Source organism: Tursiops truncatus, chromosome 1 (genome assembly GCF_011762595.2).
Source record: "Tursiops truncatus isolate mTurTru1 chromosome 1, mTurTru1.mat.Y, whole genome shotgun sequence".
Classification (NCBI taxonomy): domain Eukaryota; kingdom Metazoa; phylum Chordata; class Mammalia; order Artiodactyla; family Delphinidae; genus Tursiops; species Tursiops truncatus.
The window spans coordinates 102,835,867-102,854,958 of NC_047034.1; the positions used below are offsets into that span (position 1 = coordinate 102,835,867).

General features: G+C 48.8%; 1 protein-coding gene across 1 annotated transcript; it reads left to right on the top strand.

Moving 5' to 3' along the window:
• Window positions 1-4,741: 4,741 nt before the first annotated feature.
• GFI1 (growth factor independent 1 transcriptional repressor) lies at window positions 4,742-18,622 on the top strand. The gene is made up of 7 exons (XM_019919183.3): window positions 4,742-4,848; window positions 7,252-7,449; window positions 7,769-7,951; window positions 9,576-10,057; window positions 10,179-10,316; window positions 11,368-11,533; window positions 14,234-18,622. Exons 2-7 carry the CDS (start codon window positions 7,335-7,337, stop codon window positions 14,410-14,412), a joined length of 1,263 nt encoding a protein of 420 aa, XP_019774742.1. The 5' UTR covers window positions 4,742-4,848; window positions 7,252-7,334; the 3' UTR covers window positions 14,413-18,622.
• Window positions 18,623-19,092: the final 470 nt, after the last annotated feature.

Below are 19,092 nucleotides of genomic sequence, written 5' to 3' on the forward strand. Positions count from 1 at the left end.
ATACCCTCAAATTTTATTCTGACTTATAGTGTCATTTGAATTTTATTTTGATAGCTTGCTACTTATAAGAGTGGAAGGGAGACAAATATATTACCTAACATTTCAAACATTTCAATTAAGGCATCACGGAGTTATCATTCTGCATTTATATTCCTTGAATTCATATAATTTAGAAAATATATATATCTCTTATTTCTGTCTAACTTCACTCACCAAAACAGCTAATCCAAAGACAAAAATTAAATAGTTTTTTAATAGCAAGAGAACAAAACCATAGCAATATGACAGGGTGTGGACACTGTCTCACAAATACTTCTTGTGCATAAAATAAAAACCAGTTCTATGTCTGGTCTTTTATCAAGGTCTAACTTTTCCATAGTTGATTTTTTAAATCTTTTAACTGTTTGCTAAGTGATATGAATTTTTTTGGCCTGTGCATTACACAAACATGCTATCCAAAATACTTTTTCTGGCATGTATCAAAAGCCATAAAAAATATTCATTGTTGGATCCAGAAATTCCACACTTAGAAAGATATCCTAAAGAAACAATTTAAAATGTGGGCAAAGCTATAGCCAGAAAACTGCATTACTTAAAATAGTAAAAAATGAAAACAAGCTAAATACTAAGACAGGCATGATTAAGTAAATTATAGTAACCTACTTGATAGAATTCTTTTTATAGCAGTTGAGAATGATAAAAGACAATATAAAAGCAAGGAACATGATTGTTACAATTTTTATTTAAATAATTTTTACTATAAAATAGTTTTTTGTTCAATTAAAGAAATCTGAAAAAAGAAAGAGAATAGAAAAAAGAAATATTATCCAGTGGAAAAAACAGAATACACACTTGTATCTGTGTTATGATTACAATTACTTTTTTTTTTTAAAGAAGCAGAGCAAAAATATTAGAATGTTGTCTTGGGTTTCTTCTTTTCTTTCTTTATCAAACTGTATCTAATATAATTTATAATGAAAAAATATATTTAAAAAATAAAGCACCACCTTCTTATAGACAAAATCTCTTGTCTGGTTTACAGAGGAGCCTCATGCCTAGTCCCATCCTGTGATTTTTTTTTTTTTCTTTTTACTGTGTGTATTAAACATTGATTTTACTCTCAGTATCTCTCCCACAGCTACTCCTCAGCCAATAGCTCATGGCATTTGATACACGGGAGGCATTTCTTGTTTTAAAGATGGGTAAACTAAGTTCTGAAACAAGTTAGTTATTCATTTAACTTCCCCCAAATAATTCCATAGAATATCTAGAAATGAAAATAGATCCTTGATTCATTTTTTCCCTGACCTTTGATTTTAAAAAAAAATCCAAGTCCCTGCAAATTGCTGTCACAAAGTTTACTTATGCAAAGTTGAACAAATTGAATCAAGACATGGGACAAGGAGGTTAAACCTAGGACACCTTCACTGGAGCATTCTTCCATTCTTGGTGCCCAGAGGATCCTGTGAAGAGTGGAAATCAAAGGACTGCTCCATGGTCTTGCAAGATTGGTAGGTACTCTGACTTTATAGATGAGAAACTGAGGCTGCGAGAGTTGAGCCAATTTGTTCAAGGTCACAGGGCTAGTAACTGGCAGAACAGAGATAGATACCACAAATGACCATCGACAAAAAGCGTAGACTCTCTCCCCTCCTGATAGCATTGCTGTGAGGATCAAATGATGCAAACATCACAGAAATGTATGCTGGAAATGGAGGCATCACCCCTCCTCAGGATCACCCATTTTTCCTATGCCTCCCACAAATAGAACAGAGATGGTAACTGTAAAGCTTTGTGAAAAAAACAAGAGACTGGTAATATCCTGTTACAATTTTCTTTTTTAAAATGTCTCAAATCTTTTGTTGTAAGGAAATTCTGATCTATGAGATGCTGCTTGAAATAAATGAGCCACTGGCCAGAACTTGGAAATGTTTGCCATATGAAGAAGGTCATTTGTTATTTGGCATCTGTAGATACATTATTATTGTTATTTAATAATAATTAGTAAATTACTGACAAAATTAGTAAATTTAACATCCTCTTTTGTGAAAACCAGTATTTATAGATAATTATGCCCCAAGCCTACATTCTGCTTATCATTATATCCAGCTCCAAAGGAATATTTGGGGGGAGGGATTCTTCCTAGATTTAAAAAAGTGTACTTTTCGGGAGGGGGGGCTTACTCTCTTCACTCTCCGTTTAGTGGTAAATGAGAGGGAGTCTGGAGTAGTGGGAAGTCAGGTTCAATCTATCATCACTTCCAGTCCTGGCCCTATGCTGCCCCTTGGTTAAGTTTCTTAACCTTTCTGGGTGCCCCTCTTCTTACCTTTCTCCTCTGTCCCCCCTAAGCGTGAGAATCACTTTCCAACACTATGCACCTGATAGATAACCTGATCTCAATGGCTGAATATTTTTAATGTGTATTTATTTATTTGAATTAGTAATACATCTACATGGCTCATAACATAAAGTATGTAAAGGGGAATTCGGTGCCATTCCCCTCCCACCTGCTCCTTTCTGGGTGTCCCTGTCCCAGTCCCCAGTTTTATTTTGCAAACTCAGAGGCTGTGAAGGGCAAAAAAAAAAAGTAAAACAAAAACAAAACCCAAGATGACTAGATTTACTCTGAATGAACGGGATTTATTCTAAGGTGATTATTGGTCCCCTTCAAAGTCTCCCCATGTTTTCTGAGACTTCAAACAGCGACACTAAACTACTAACTAATCACAGCACAAGAAATTTTGACTTTGAACTTGTTAATGTGCAAAGGAAATGGTTCAGCCATTTCTCTAGAACTTGGCTGATAATAAATTTTCTATGGTCCCATTTATCATGAAAAAAATTTTGTTTGGTCTTTTTTTTTGCTGTTGCATAAGACAGAAGGAAAAAAGAAAGATGTGTTTTCTACTGCTTTAAGCTTTTTATACCTTAGGCCAGAACAAAGCACACAAATAAAAACTTTAACAAAATGACCTTAATTTCCCTTCAGCTAATTCAATATTTGTAGTCCTTCTGATTAAGATTGCTTACCTCTGCATTTATTTATAAAGAGTATGTTAAGCAAATGAACAGTGGTGTAAGGAGGACAGTCACACAATTAAGATGCGTGTATGGTCCCGCACCTGGCACATAGTAGGTGTGCAGTCATTGCTGTATAAAACATCTAAATTATTAAAGCATGCTTGAAGCACGGCAATAGTAGTCAAATATTTTCCACAAACCTTTAGATTTACAATGCAAATTAAAAATCATTTTTAAAAAGCATTCTCTAAGGACTTTTTTTGCATGACAACTTTGGATTAATCTAAAAAATAGCAAGTTATTTTGCAAGAACTGAGGAACACCACTCCCTTCTCCCGGTATCTGACACTGGAAATTTATTGTGCAGGAAGTAGTGATCAAAATCTAACTCAATTCATTTAGGAAAGTAAGGTAATTATAACGATATCCATCCCCCTTAAGGAAAGGGTTTAGGCTTTAAGTACACACCACAGGCCACACTCTATGGATCATGACATACAGTCCAGCGTTGGAGGTCGCTGCATTTTTTTTATTTATGGGTGAGGTTTTAATTTTTCCTATTCTACTACGATTAATTAGTGAATTAGTGCCATTCACTCATTTACTCCGTCCACAGACATTTGCTACGAGCCCACCAGGACACAAGGCTGTAGATCCACCCCTACCCTCATGGAACACACAATCCCAGCGAAGAATGACTTTTTAATAATCAGCAGGGTAGTGCTTTTATGGAGCTTTACCGCTCGCGTCCCGACTAGGTGCCTGGGTTGACCTCAGGCGGTGGCGGAGCCCGCGCCTGGGGTACGGCTCTCCCTGGTTTGCCCCGGCAGGGCGGGGTCAGCCGAGCAGCCGCCGTCGCTGCCCCCGCGCGCTCCCTTCCGCGCGGCCTTTAATTTCGCAGCTCCGACCACCGGAAATTAGCCGCCGGCCGAGCGGACCCGGCCCAGCGCGGGTGAGCGCTACGTGGGGAGGGCGCGCCCGCCAGCCCAGCCGGGCGCCCGCGGGACGCGCCGCCTGCGCCCTCTCGGCCGGGGGCTCAGCGCTCGCCCACCTCTTCCAAATTTAACCATTACCTAAATCCGAAGGGAAATGAGCAAACCTCTGGGATTGGGTGTCAAGGTATTTTCAGCCTTGTTGGGCGTATTTATCCCGAAGTGTTTCCACAACAAGCTATTTCGGGGCCGCGGGGCAGGTTTCGCTCTGCGGACGCCGCGGCCACTCGCCGGGCTCCAGGCCGGCGGCACCACTGGCGGGTGATTCACGGCCCCGACCCGGGGGCGGCGCAGCCCAAGCAGGCAGCGGGGTTGTGGGGGGTGTCCCGGACCAGATGGGCGGGGAGGCTTCCTCGGAGCTGGGCGCTCCCACCCCCTGCGCTCCAGTCAATCTGTGTCCTGAATCTGTGACTTCTTCTCGCTGCGGAAGTCTCCCAGGAGCCAAGAATAGTTCATTTTCTTTCGAGTCATTTCTAGTGCCTGGGTGTTTGGGCCCTCCGGGTCTCCCCATCTCCCGCCGTCCCGCAGAGAAAAAACGGGGAGGGCCGCAGGGGAGGGCGGCTAGAAAGGCCAGGCCCCCGTCCGCCTCCTATACCCTTGCGCAAAGGGGGAGCGCGCCCGCCGCCCGACTGGGGCTTGGGGGGGCAGGTCTGACAGGGCTAAGCGAGCTACTCCTTAACGCTCAGGAAGTGAAGCTTGTGGTTTTGGGGGCTGAGCTCGGAAGATTAAAAAAGGAGAGAGAGAGAGAGAGAGACAGCGAGACAGCGCGGTCTCTCCCGAAAGCAACTCAGTTTGAAAACTCTCGGAGCGCGATACCCGCGCCCTGACCCCGCAGGTAGGTCCGCTGCGCCTCCCCCCCTAGCGGGGGCGGACGCAGGAACTGGCGGGACACCGACACTGCGGGGGCGACCAGAGGGCGCTGCTGTTTCCCACCCTATGCCGGCCGCAGTTTGGGAGCCAAAAGAGCTCTATCCTCTTGGTCCCCGCGCGACCCGCACGGAGGGGCTGGGGATCTGGCTCAGGGGGCGCACGCCAGGCGGTTTGGTGGTTCTGCAGAGGAGCGGGATCCACCGGGAAGGTAACATCTGGTGGGGAGGCGGCGGCATTTGGGCTCAGGAGGCTGCCCGCTCTGCGCCTCCAGCTCCCGCCTTCCCAGGCCCTGACCGTGAAGAGAGGCCCGGCTGGCCCGCGTGCGCCGAGGAGGCTGCCCCGCCCCCGGGCGCCAGCTGCTGCGAGAGGTCGCCTTCCCACGCGATCAGCCCTTGGTCCTACCACCCCTCTACCTATTCCACCCTCCCAGGAACGGACAGAGCCAGCCAGGATGAAAAGGAGGCGCAGGGCTGTGGCCTGAGTCGGGAGGTCGCTTCCGTGCCAGTCAGTACAGACTCAGTGGTGGCGGGGACAGCTCACCACCCCCTGCATTCCCGCCCCTGTCCCGCTCCGCGCCAACGCAGACCCAAACCGCAGCAGGGCCCTCGGGACATTTTCACCCCATTTTCCTTTTCCTCCGAGTTTTCATGGTTGTTTAAGAAATTGGTTTTGGATTTGTGGTGTCTAAGTATACAGCCGACGGAGCAGCTCACCCCGGGGCGCAGGGAAAACTGAATCGGCAGTGCTTCGCCCTATGGCAGCCGAGCACCTCGAGGCCTCCTGAAGCCCCGACCCTTAGGGGCCGGCCCGGGTACGGGCGGGCAACACCCTCAATCCTAGGGGCCTTCTGGCGTTTAGGACACGGGAAACGTCACTTGAGACTCAGCTATATGTCCCAGCTGTCTTTTCTCTCAAGCCTGTCCATTCCTCCTCCGGGGAAGGGGACACAGTGGGACGTGGGGCGAGAACTCGTGTTGATTCCGGAGCGCCAACCGGCAGACTTAGACTCTGTCCTGCATCTTGCTCTGGGAGCCGCACGGTACCTAGTCTGGCAGAATAAGTCGCGCGAAGCTCAAAGATGAGGGGTCCTTCCCGGACCCGGGATCCCCAGGGCCCTTGTTTCTGAAATAACCAAGACAACTGAGAGCTGCGGTGCCCGAAGAGCCTGCAGCTCGCACTTGAACCCGTCCCCCATCGCCTTCACCCTGAGAGAAAGGCAGATTCGTTTTCCCCAAACCTCCTAGCCCGCCAGGTCCCGCCCCCGGAGCGAGCCCCAGGAAAGGCCGTAGGCGCTGCCCCGCCTCCCCGCCGGGCTCAGGTTTCGACCCCGGGATTAGGTGAACTGATTGGGGGGTTAATGAGAGCGGCGTAGCGGGCAGCTAACTCCCTCCCAGACCCGCGCCCCGATCCCGACTCTCTAGCTGCTGCCAGAGCAGCCTGCGCTCTCCCGCGTCCTCTAAACGGTTGGTTCTCTGCGGACTCCAGCACACCGCGCGTTTCACAGCCGTAGCGCGCGAACCCGGCTCGACTTCCCCAGGGCAAGGCTTTTGGTGAGCAGAACGGAAAGTGCTTTTTCCCGGGACTTTGTTTCCGAGGTTAGGTCTCCATGGTCTGGTGTGTTTTGCGCCGACCCCTGCCTGTTCCCTCCGCACCCGCGTCTCCGGGCCAATTTATTCCCCGCGTGGGGTACAAGTGAGGGGCGATCAAGATCACCGGGAAGCGAGTTCTTCCCGGGGCCTTGATTGGTCCTCTGCCACTTGCTTCCCTACCTTCCTGCTTTCTTTCTCCGGCCTTTGCTTCCCCCAGTCCTTCTGATGCAGTTCCCCCGACCCCGCCCCTCAATCAGCCGGAGGCATCTCTCCCCTGACCCCCTTTCACTACAGTCTGTAGCCGGCTCTTGGAGGGCTTGGTTCTTTGCCTCAACTCGGTCCGCGACCGTCGACACATTCCGCTCTCCCCCGCCCTAAATTGGTCCGTGCGTCTACGCCTTTCTCCCCAGCCCAAGAGCGGATCCAGACAGGCAGTGTGTGGTCGAGTTGGGGTAACTGGCCCGTTGGGGACTTCGGCTCTCGGAGAGTTTTTACCAAAACGAGTTTTGCTAGGGAAGGGGAGGGGCCGAGGGGCGTGGGCAGGGCAGAAGGAAGAGGCCTGAGTCTGTGCCCGGGGACGGGTTTTACCGCTGAGCGGCGGCGGCTGGCTTGCGCCACCTGTCCGAGTGCCACCTGGTGAGCGCGGCGCAGCGGGGCCAAGCCCCTCCTCCCGCGGGCCTTCCTCCCTCCTCCCTGGCCCGAACTCTGTCTACTCCGCTGCCCAGTCCCGGGTCTCGGAGCGTGCTGACCCACGTTTCCACCCTGTTCTCCTCTCGCAGGTCTCCGCCTGGCTGGGGCTTACGGTGGGCTGACGGAGGCTCCAGGGACCCTTGGAGCAGAGTGGGGAGCGCGCCCGACCACCATGCCGCGTTCGTTCCTGGTTAAGAGCAAAAAGGCTCACAGTTACCACCAGCCGCGCTCCCCGGGACCCGACTATTCCCTCCGCCTGGAGAATGTACTGGCGCCAGGCGGAGCAGGTGCGGGGCGTGCGCGGGCCGGGCGGGGCCGCTCCCGGGGCCATAGACTCTGTGTCCGCCACACCATTCCCCAGGAACCGGGAAGGGCGGTCCCGAAGCCCCTTTGCTGCCTTTTTTGTTACCTACCTTTCAGGTTCCTTCCGGGCTTGTCGCCTAGGTGCCAAGGGCTCTCTGCTCCCGCCCTTGGATCCGGGAGGGTTCCGGCCGGGTCTGGGGAGAGCTGAGGGAGCCCAGGTGCCACGGTCTGGGGGGCACCGCTTCAGAACCATCGGGCCCATCCAGACCCAACCTGAGCCCCTATCCTGCCTCCTCTCCGCAGACAGCACCTCGAGCACAGGCGGGGCGAAGGCGGAGCCCCGGGGCCGTTTGTCCCCCGAGTCTCAGCTGACCGAAGCCCCCGACAGAGCCTCCACGTCCCCCGGCAGCTGTGAAGGCAGCGTCTGCGATCGGAGCTCGGAGTTTGAGGACTTCTGGAGGCCTCCGTCGCCTTCTGTGTCTCCAGGTAGGGACCCGTTGGGAGCTCTGGGGCCCGGGCGGCAGAGACCCAGCGGTGAGGAATGAACCGGAGCGGCTTTGGGCACAGAAATGCCAAATGGATGGCGGAGAGTCTTTCCGAGAGGAGGGAGCTTGTTCTTGGGCCCCGCGGGGAGGCAGCGGCTTTTCTGGGACAGGGACAGCCTGCTCGCGGGGTCGGCTGCTTGGATCCCAGGCAGTGCTGGGATCCCAGAATCCAGACCCCCGAGTCTCAAACGGAGACCTGGGCAGTCTGAGAGAAAAGTGTCGTTGCCTTTAAAAATTAAGCTCGCTGCCGCGGCGTTGGGCCTGGCGGAGCGGGGCGCCAAGCGGGAGGGACCGGTCCGGGACGAAAATCTCGGCCACCCGCTAGGTCTTCGCAGGCGCGGATTGGGGGCCTATTTCATTTTTCGTTCTACCAGGTTGGCCCGGCTTTGGGGACCAGCCCGTTGGTTTCATTTCCAGCCAGCAATCGAGCTTCGCGCAAACCGACTACACGTTGGGTGGGAGCGAGTCTCGGGTTCCGGCGGTGGGGAATGGAGAGCGCAGAACAGCGGGATTCTGCCAAGGGCCGGTATTTCCAGATTTAACTTACTAGTTTTAAAAGATACCCCCAACCCCGTCCCAAACTCAGTGCGTCGACTTGGCTAAAGAGGGTGCGTCTGGGGCCGGCGACCCGAGGGTCCTTCTTGGCTGTGCAGGACACCGCCGCGCAAGGACTGGGCACCGCCGGAATCTCCGACGGAAACTCGAAATGCAGCTTCTCATTGAAGCGGTTAGCCTGGACTGGAGTCTGCGGTGTGTGTGAACAGATTTGTAAATCCGTATGCATTTAGGGAAAAGTATATATTGGTATTTGGTTTTAGCAAAATTCGCATGGGTCGGGGTGCAGAAGGCCGTGAATTCGGAAAGCTGTTTGTCTGGCAGGTGGTGACTAAACCTTACATTGTAAATCATTCCTCTAAGAAATTCGTGGGAATTTTTTTTTCCCTCTGTCAAATGATGACAGGACTGGGAATAGGGAGTATTTAGCAAGCCCGAGCCCCCTTCCCACTGGCCCTGCATTGGGTATTTAATAACTTTGAGAAATGTTAACGCCTTCCCGTTTTTTGATTTTTGTTTCTTCCCAGACAGATATGTCTCGGATAGGCCGGGCCGCATTTTATTGGTCCTCACTGCCTCCCTCCTTCCCGACTCCGGGAAAGAAAAAGGACGGAGTAGGAACACGTAGGGGCCAGGAGAGCGCTGGGGCTGGGCCCTCTGCCCACAGGCTCCGTCCAGGGCCGGAACGGCCGCCGCTTTCTCCTCCCGCGCAGCTCCGCTCTGCTCGGAGCATTTTTGAAGCGCGGCGCGTCTTTCTCTATGGGGCCGCCAGATGTGCTGGTCCAGCCAGAAAAGTTTCTGTGTGCTGCCTTGTCGCCTCCACCGTCCTCGAGGCCCCAAGGACCCGGCCGGCGTTTGAACCTGGGGGCTTCCCTGGCACGCAGCGAGAGGCCTGGCGCACCGAGTGCTGCACAAGGGCTGGGTGCCTGGCACTTCGCAGACACACCGACTGGCCGACACCGCCGGGTCTCAGGCCTGACCTAACCGGACGCCCTCTTGTTCCTCCACAGCCTCGGAGAAGTCGGTGTGCCCCTCGCTGGACGAAGTTCAGCCCTTCCCCCTGCCCTTCAAGCCGTACTCGTGGAGCGGTCTGGCGGGTTCCGACCTGCGGCACCTGGTGCAGAGCTACAGGCCGTGCGCGGCCCTGGAGCGCGGCGCCGGCCTGGGCCTCTTCTGCGAGCGCGCCCCGGAGCCAGGCCACCCCGCGGCGCTGTACGGCCGGGACCGGGCTGCTGGCGGCGCGGGGGCCGGGGCACCCGGGGGAGGCAGCGCAGGAGGCGGAGCTGCCGGCGGCGCGGGCCTGGGGCTCTACCGCGACTTTGGGCCCGCGGCGGCAGGACTGTACGAGAGGCCGGCGACCGGCGGACTGTACTCGGAGAGCGGCCACGGGCTGCACGGCGACAAGGGCACCGGCGTCAAGGTGGAGTCGGAGCTGCTGTGCACCCGCCTGCTAATGGGCGGCGGCGCCTACAAGTGCATCAAGTGCAGCAAGGTGAGGCTCCCTCGCGCCTGGCTTTAGCGGTCCCGCGCCCCCGCCCCCGGCCCGCGCCCAGCCAGCGTCCGCGCCCCTCGGCCCCTCTCAGCGGCCCTCTCCCCGGCCCCACCCGCCTCAGGTGTTCTCCACACCGCACGGGCTCGAGGTGCACGTGCGCAGGTCCCACAGCGGCACGAGACCCTTTGCGTGCGAGATATGCGGCAAGACCTTCGGGCACGCGGTGAGCCTGGAGCAGCACAAAGCCGTGCACTCGCAGGTAAGCGCGGGACGCACGGCCGCGCGCCGCCCTGCTCAGGTTTTCGCGTTCCGGCATCTTCTGCTTCTTTGTGCAGCACCGACCGCTCTCCGCCTGGCACCTTTCTCCTTGGACTTGCCCCGACTGCCCCCAGTCTCCTCTGCCACGTCCCCTTGCTCAGACGTAGGCGTGCAGGGAAAGGTGCGTGGTTGCCGGCTCAGGGCTCGAGGCAGCCCTGGAGTTTGGTGTCACATCATTGTGAGACTCCAGAATGTGATCCCCATCATTACTTTGGGTTTGAGAAGGACTTGTATGCACTCTTGCAGCGGATATGTCAGATATATTAGCGCTGTTTCTTGGCCTCTTTCTTTTCACCAAATGGCCGTCACTTAATCTGCATTGACCCCTCCTGACTGAAGAAGAGGAATCTCAGCTCATTTAGAGCATCCAGTATTTGTCCCTCTGTTCTTTCAGTTATTCACTTATAAATATTTGTTGCTCAACTTCCAGGTGCTAGGTACATGAGAATCCAGTAACACACCAGGTCCCTGACAGGATACCCTCACAGAGATTACAGTTTAGCTGAGAGATAGAGGCTACGTAGATAAGCAAATAAGTTCACAAGTAACTATGACAGAAGAATGCTTACTTACAGAGACCTATTTACTAAAAAGAGTATTCTCCCGTCTCCTTCAACATCCACACTGGCTGGGGGGAGGGGGGAGGAACCTCTCAAGTGACTGAGGTCTAAGCCTTCTGTTGAGGAGGGTGGAGAAGTGTTTGTAAATTGGTGTCAAAAAAGCAGGGTGGGGATACGGTTTGGCCAAGGGGTGTGGAAGTTTGTGGCTGAAAAGTGTTTGGGTTGAAAAAGTGTTAAAGGCGTAGAGGATATGGGTGGGAAGGGTGGAGGTTGGAAATAAATGGGAGGAGAGAGGATAATGGGGCAGGCTATGGGGAAGGGGAGTCTGAAGGAAGGGAGAGCCCTAGCTTTGGGGATTTTAGTTTCAGGTTGGTGGTGAGGAGAATGGCAGCCTAGACCATTGCAATAGTAATCACCTCTTTCTCTCTGCAGGAACGGAGCTTTGACTGTAAGATCTGTGGCAAGAGCTTCAAGAGGTCATCTACACTGTCCACACACCTGCTCATCCACTCAGACACCCGGCCCTACCCCTGTCAGTACTGTGGCAAGAGGTTCCACCAGAAATCAGACATGAAGAAACACACCTTCATCCACACTGGTGAGCTGAAGGCCCTTGGCTTGTGGGAAACACCTGTTGAGGAGTGGAAAGGGGAGGTGGAGGTCATTGTTTTTCTCCCTGAGGCCAACATAATTCACCTTCTTTGTGATATTCTTGCCCCAGAATGAGTGGTGGAAATGGCCTTCCAGATGGAGTTAATCACTGCATGTGTGTTAAAAAAAACAAAACAAGAGGCACAGATTCTCTTAGGTTCATTTACATACGTGGTTCTCCCCAGAGAGGCTTTGACTGGGGGTTATATCTGAAGAACCACTCAGCAGGTCAGCTGCAAGTTTTCTATCCTTGCAAAGAATATTTTCCTCTAGTTTAGCAGCTGCTCCAACTGCTGCCTGCTCTAGGTGAAATATGAAGCTCCAGGGTCCTCTCAGAGTGTTGCTCTAAATGTTTACCTAGAGATTGAGACTTTCTTTAGGGCTATCACCCAGCCTTTTGGGGGAGGGTCTTATGTGTGACCTCTTGGCTGCATTTTTAGGAGTCTGACAGCTTATTCTGACAGAGCAAGGGAAAAAATGGTAACTATTACTAGGCTTTTTCTGCTAAGCGCTTTTAAAATGCATTATCTCATTTTATGCTCACAACAACTCAGGGAGGTAAAGACTACTCCTTATCCCCATTTTAGAGATGAGGAAAGTGAGGCACCCACCCAGGGTCATATTGCTAGCAAGTGGCAAAGCCAGGACTTGAATTCAGGTCTGTCTGCTCTCAAATGTCTATCCTGTTGACCAGTGTTTATTATATTCTATTTTCAAAGCCAAGGGGATTGGTGGATACAGAAAGCTTCTATTCACTTATTGCCCTTTTCAAAATATCAGCCAGTTTGTCATAACAATGATAAGCCTTTACCCATTATGATGCTTTATAATGTACAAAGTGCTTTCAAATCTGTCTCTTCATTTGATTCTTACTGCCGTCCCATATAGTAGAAGGAGCTGCTCTTACCATCCTGAAACTCAGAGAGATGGAATGATTTACCAAAGGTCAGACTGAGAGTAAATCATAGGGCTGTGGAATGCTCTGGCTTCCAATCCTGAACTCTTTCTCTAATATTTTGATTGTGTGTAGGTGGCAGGTTTAATGCCAGGAGCACTCTCCTAATAGTCAACAAGACATTTACACAAGATCCAGAATTTTATTTTATTTTAGAAGATGAATACTGACTTAAAACAAATTGCAGTGTGTTCCAAACGATCACCGTTGATGTTTACAAATATGCTTGGGCAGAGTAGATGCCCCCATCAGAAAACCTAGAAAAATATCCTACTTTAATCATGCTCTCTTGCCTGAAATTTCCATGCAACTCGCTCCTTTTGAGTAAAGGTATTCAAGACGCTCACCAAAATGCAACTAGGATCTTGACTGAATGAAACATTAAGCCCTTATCAAACATTTACATTATAGCTAGAATTCGTTTCTCAGATTTATTTGACCCTAAGGGATAGGATAAGTTTTGATGATTGGTTCCTTATCAAGGAAACCTGAAGCACAAAGATAGAAAGGGGTACAGCAAGAGGAACAGAGGGTTCCTCAAAAACAGACTTCATCTATTTTGCATTTTTTCCAAGGCCGAACCCCGACTATAATGCCATGCTGAGGCTATTTGGAAAATCATGCTACTTTCCCAAATGTTAAACAGCATATGAATTGGGGGGGAAAGAAACCCTTTTCTGTTACTTATTTAAAGGTACTTTATTTTATTTATTTATATTTTTGGCTGCGTTGGGTCTTCGTTGCTGTGGACGGGCTTTCTCTAGTTGCAACGAGCAGAGGCTGCTCTTCGTAGCGGTGTGTGGGCTTCTCATTGCGGTGGCTTCTCTTGTTGCGGAGCGCGGGCTCTAGGCGCCCGGGCTTCAGGAGTTGTGGCTCGCGGGCTCTGGAGCGCAGGCTCAGTAGTTGTGGCGCACGGGCCTAGTTGCTCCGCGGCATGTGGGATCTTCCCGGACCAGGGCTTGAACCCGTGTCCCCTGCATTGGCAGGTGGATTCTTAACCACTGTGCCACCAGGGAAGCCTATCTGCTATTTATTAATCTATGGTGAAGAGTTGCTGGTATATAAAGAATCCTGTGATTAACCTCGTAAAAAGAGAGTAAAATCAAGATAGAAAAGGATCAGCTGCCTTAAGAAATACTTTGTGACCCAGATGTGGATTTTTTTAAAATAAGACTTCTAGAAATGCCCATGCTTTCAAATACATCCTGTTGTCCTCCAAGAGCAAGAAAGAAGACAGGCTCACTGGTCCATACAAACCAACACCCACTTGGAAACTCAGATTTGAAAACTTCCTCTCAATTAGAGCAGAGTCACGTGGTTTGAAAGACAGCACCCCGGCCCCTTGCGCTGAACATCTGCTGTGGGAGCTCTCTACTTCTAAAGCCCAGGGAGTCCTCCCAGGGCGGATTCAGCTGCGTGTCTGGGGAGGGCACGTGGCCTTTGTTGTTTCCGTTTAGCAGGAAACGGTTTGAGGCCTCTGGCTGGGAACCCCCACTCGGAGAGTCTCCCTTTCACCTGGTGCACCCCTGGCTTCCCGGGACTTGCACTGCCACACACGGCACCCTCCAAGCTGCTCAGAGGCCCTAGACTGTGGTGCAGCCAGCCGCTGCTAAGAGCTTGCGGGTCACAGTGAGTCCCCTCTAGCTCTATCATAGACTCATGCTTCCTCCCCTCCCCCTTCCATCTCTGTAGGTGAGAAGCCCCACAAGTGCCAGGTGTGTGGCAAGGCATTCAGCCAGAGCTCCAACCTCATCACCCACAGCCGCAAGCACACAGGCTTCAAGCCCTTCGGCTGCGACCTGTGTGGAAAGGGCTTCCAGAGGAAGGTGGACCTCAGGCGGCACCGGGAGACACAGCATGGGCTCAAGTGAGCGCCTCGGCCGGCTGCAGGCGCAGTTACGCAGGCAACACTACGGAGGGCAGCCTCCCCACTTGCCACCAGCCACTTCCGCAGATCCCACCAGGGTGATCCCCCTTCCCTTTTCTCCCTGGAGCCGCCAGAGGGGATAAGTTACCTTTTGAAATTTCAGCCTGGAGTGGGAACCGAATGACTGCCTGGGTATGGGACTCACCCAATAGGCTCCTCTACATCTGAAGACTCCAAGTGGAGAGGCAATCAGATAAAATACCGGGCCTCACAGTCCTTCCTATTCCCAGCCCTGTTCCACAGATAGGAAGGTCCTTCAGGTTTCCTCCCTCCTCCTCCTGACCTACCCCAGATACCTGTGTGGAATAGGAGGAATCATCATTTACAAGGTAAACATATCAATGTTTTTATCTGGAATGAAGAATGAGTGTTATTTTATTGTTTTCCTTCTGGGGCGTTTTTTGACCCCTTTTTTGTTGGGTGCTGCCTATAAAGGTTGGAGGAATCGTTTCTTCCACTTGGAGACTGGTTCAGAAACTGATTTGGGAAAGGAATTTCATACTTTTGAAATTACAAGATACACTGTGGATCCTGCCCCAAAAAGGAGCAGAAGAAAAGTCGGCTTGGTGAGAAGAGATTAGATGTCCTCCCTCCAGGAGGCCTGTGAAGGCTTCTTCAGAAGAGGTGGAAGCACAGAGCAATGCCTTTGGACAAGATTGTCATCCATTTATTCAGCAAATGTCTATTGACCACCAGTTACCATGGTTTCAGGCCCTATGCTAGGTACTGGGGAGCTGGAAAGTAAAGTCTCTGTCTGCCTCTGCTCCGCAGCTCAAAGTAGCTGGGTCTATGCTCCCTCCCCCAACAAAGGAATTCTGAGAAGGTAAAACAGAATCTTGAAACTTCCCTTCTGACTGTTTGGATTTTATCAAACGTAAATGAAAAATAGCTGAACAGATACTTCAAAGATTTTTGTGTATATTCCGTTTTTTTATTGTTAAGCTGATATTTTTAAGATGTCTAAGCTAGCAGGCACGTGAAGGCTCTGTCTTCAACTCTTTGAACCCTCCATGCGTACCACAGAGGAAAAAAAAAGTGGTGTTTTTACTATGATGAAGTTTGTAAATGTTTTTAGATCTTCTGGAGTGCATTATGTTTGTTAATACATATTTATTAGAGTGGTGTTTTAAGTTAATAAAGTATTAAGACTCTTACATATTGCTTTTCACTTAGGTAGGGAATTTGGGAAAGAACCTTGTTTTGGTCTCTAGGGGCAGTTGGCACTGAAGGAAACTGGAGCAGAGTATAAAAGTATAGCAGACAAGCCAACATCCAGAAGAGAGTAAAATCCAATTGCTCTGGTTTTCATGAGCTTCTTTCTTTTCTTCTGTGCCTGAGCTCCTTCTTTCTTAGCAGAAGAACTAGGGATACAAAAGTAAGTTCCTACCTTGCCGAGTCTCTGATGTCCTACATGTATATGGGCTTTTTATTCTGAGAGGTTCAGGTTTTTTGTTTTTGTTTTTAAACAGGCCAGAAGGCTCCCAGATGAATAAAGGCGTTACGAGCCTTAGGTCTAGAGACTGAGTCTTAGTCACGACTCTGTCACCAACATACCATGTGACTTGGGCAAATCCTTTGACCTTCCCGATACTGGTTTCCTTCACCATAAAATGAAGATATGGTTCTATCATCACAATCCAAACCTGACTACTTTGATTCTCTGGAGACAGAGGGGAAAGAAAATATCTGAGACTGATTAGCTGCCTCACCTAAGGCAAGTTATAAATCTGAAGACTGATGAGGGGCAGTAAAATTGGCATCTGGGTTATTTCTGGCTCTATCCCACCTTTGGGAATAAATCAGTCCTTTAAAAGAATGAAACCAGAATAAGGTCCTGGCCTAAATCCCAACTACCTGTACTCTTTCTAATACCCAGCCAAGGTATTGCACAGCCCATGGTGACCATCAGCAGCTTGTCCATTTCTGTTCAAATCAATTTCACCCATATTGATTGAGCGCCGAGTATGTGCCTGGCACTGTTCTAGGTGCTAGGGATACAGCAGTGAACACAGTGTCCTGTGGAGCTTTATATATTTGGTCACTGCTGAATCTTCAGCTCCCAGAACAATGCCTGGCACACAGTAGGAGATCAATAAATATTTGCTGAGGTGGTAAGTGAATAAGCAGAGAAAATAAACTCCTGCTTCATCCTGGCTGGCTCTGCTCTCTGCAGCACAGAGGGAAGAGAGATTGCTTGAGGGCCAAGGAAGCAAATAGAACACATAGGACTCTCCCTGGCTTTGAGCATGCTTTTCTCCGGTCTCTCCAAATCTCGGTGTTTGGCTATCCTCACTTGGTTTTCAACACCATGTCTTTACATGTCAATTTACTCTCATTCAAAATTGAAATTTGTTCACTCTATAAGGCAGTTTAAGATAATTTTCCAGAACTGTTGGGTGAACAGTTGCAGCATCCAGGAAGCTCTTTCTAGTGTCCTGGGAAACAAAGTTCCCAGTGAATAAAGATCACAAAACGACCTTCTCACAGGATTCACTGTGCACATTGGTTGATTATTTCCAACTTGGTTTGAAAAGTAAAGAAGTTACATTGGGGGGTAAGTAGAACTGATTGAAATCTAGTTGGCTGCCCTGTACTGCTCTACCCTTGTGACTTTTAGAACTTTGGTCCATTTTCATAATTCCTATTTATGCTATAAATGTGGAATTTTAATTTTGATGTTAATAGTGTGCTTTTTTTGGAAAAAAAATATCCTGATATCCTCAGTTCAGAATCAAAACAAATTACTGCGCCTGTTACCGTGTGAAATTTGAAGATTGCAAATATCTCTCTTAATGTTATTACTTGACTCCATTAAAAATACATGTGAATATTCCATGTCACATTATTCATGAGGCAGGCCCTATGCCTTTTGTCCACTGGAGTAACAGTAGAAAGGGTAACAAGAGACACCAGAGCACACCTTTGTTTCTTTCACTAAATTTTTAATAACACCTCCAGCTAGCCAGTTGGTGAAGCTCAGCTCTTGCATAAAAGTGGAAAAGCACAGCTATCTCAGAGAAGACCAACTCTTTCAGTAGCTAATTTGAGTTTGCGTTCATCTACACCACAGATGATTAAATTACCTATCAAGTGTGCCGAGCTATCAGGATTCAGGCCACGTAAAAGGTGAAATTCATCTGATTGATTTGAGACACGAATGGAACAATTGAGCTTTAAAAGCCCCGCCTTAATTAAAGGCATAGCAAAGTATCACTGGGTGAGTTCTTGAGTGCCATTGCCCTTGAAAATTGGGTGTCGATAGTGATTTTTTTTGTTCTATTGAAGTGTCGATAGTGATTTGACCTGTGTCATTTTGTTGTGTGCCTGCTTGTTTAACCTGATCATTTAACGGAAAGAAATGAATTGAGAGGAAGGCCGAAAAGGACTTGACTACTTTTTACTGTGCATTTCTAGAGCACTATTTAAATCTCTGCTGCTATATGATTTCTAAAGTAACAACTTTTCAGGAAGTACATAATACACTTGTTCCTTAACGTTTATTCAACATTTCATTCATTGAGTCAATTTTTTTTTAAAAAGGTATTTCATCCCAAACCCTTCTAGCTTCCAAGCTTATGTTAATTTTTTAGTGCTCATTTCGAGTCTACCCACGTGTGTGTATGTTTATGTATTTTTTACCCTGCTATCAATTTATGTCTAGATAGCTCTTATTTATTGATCGATAGTGTGGACACATGTTTGCTTAAAATGGAAATATTTATGTTTCACAATGAGAATTTTGACCATTTTATGGTTAAATTTTATTGAAATCTTAGTAGTTATTAGGGATTTTATCATCCATTAAGATGAAGTCTATTCTGAAGTTTTATTTTAAAGTTATTCACTTTTTAACTGAAACATATCAAGCATATGGGAAATTAAAAAGACTAATACAATAAACATCAGTTTACCCATTGTTCTGCCATATTTACTTCAGACTTTATTTTTAAAATAAAATATTACAGACATGGTTGACTAGCTTCTGGAATATGTTTATCCCTTTCCTGTCTCATCAGAGGCATCCACTATACCAAAACTGGCACACTATCATCACCATGAATATTTTTATACCTTTACTTATACATATTCTCATAAACAACATGTAATACTGTTTAGCATATTTTAACTTAATATAAATGGTGTCATAGTGTATATATCCTTCTGCACCTTGCTTTTTTTCCCTCAATACTTTGTTTTTTGAGATTTATCCACGTTGGTACATGCAGTTTTGTTCAGTTATTTTAACTGCTGCATATAGAATTCATTGTATGAATACTTGGTGACTAATTATGTATTCTCCTGTTGGGAGAGTTTTGGATATTTCCAGTTTTTGTTGTCACAAACAATTCTGATGCAAGCAACCTTTTACATATCTCTTTGTGAAAGAGATTCTTCAGGGTATGTTCTTGGGAATGGGAATGCTGGATATTACCAAATTGCTCTCCAAAGTTGTACCAATTTACATTCCCATCAATAGTATGAGAGAATTCCTGTTGCTCCACATCTTACCAACACTTGGTATTGTCAGACTTTAAAAATGTTTGCCAATCAGGTGGATGTAAAATGTTAATGTAATTTGCATTTCCTGATTCCTAGTGAGGTTGAGAATCTTTTCAGAAGTTTA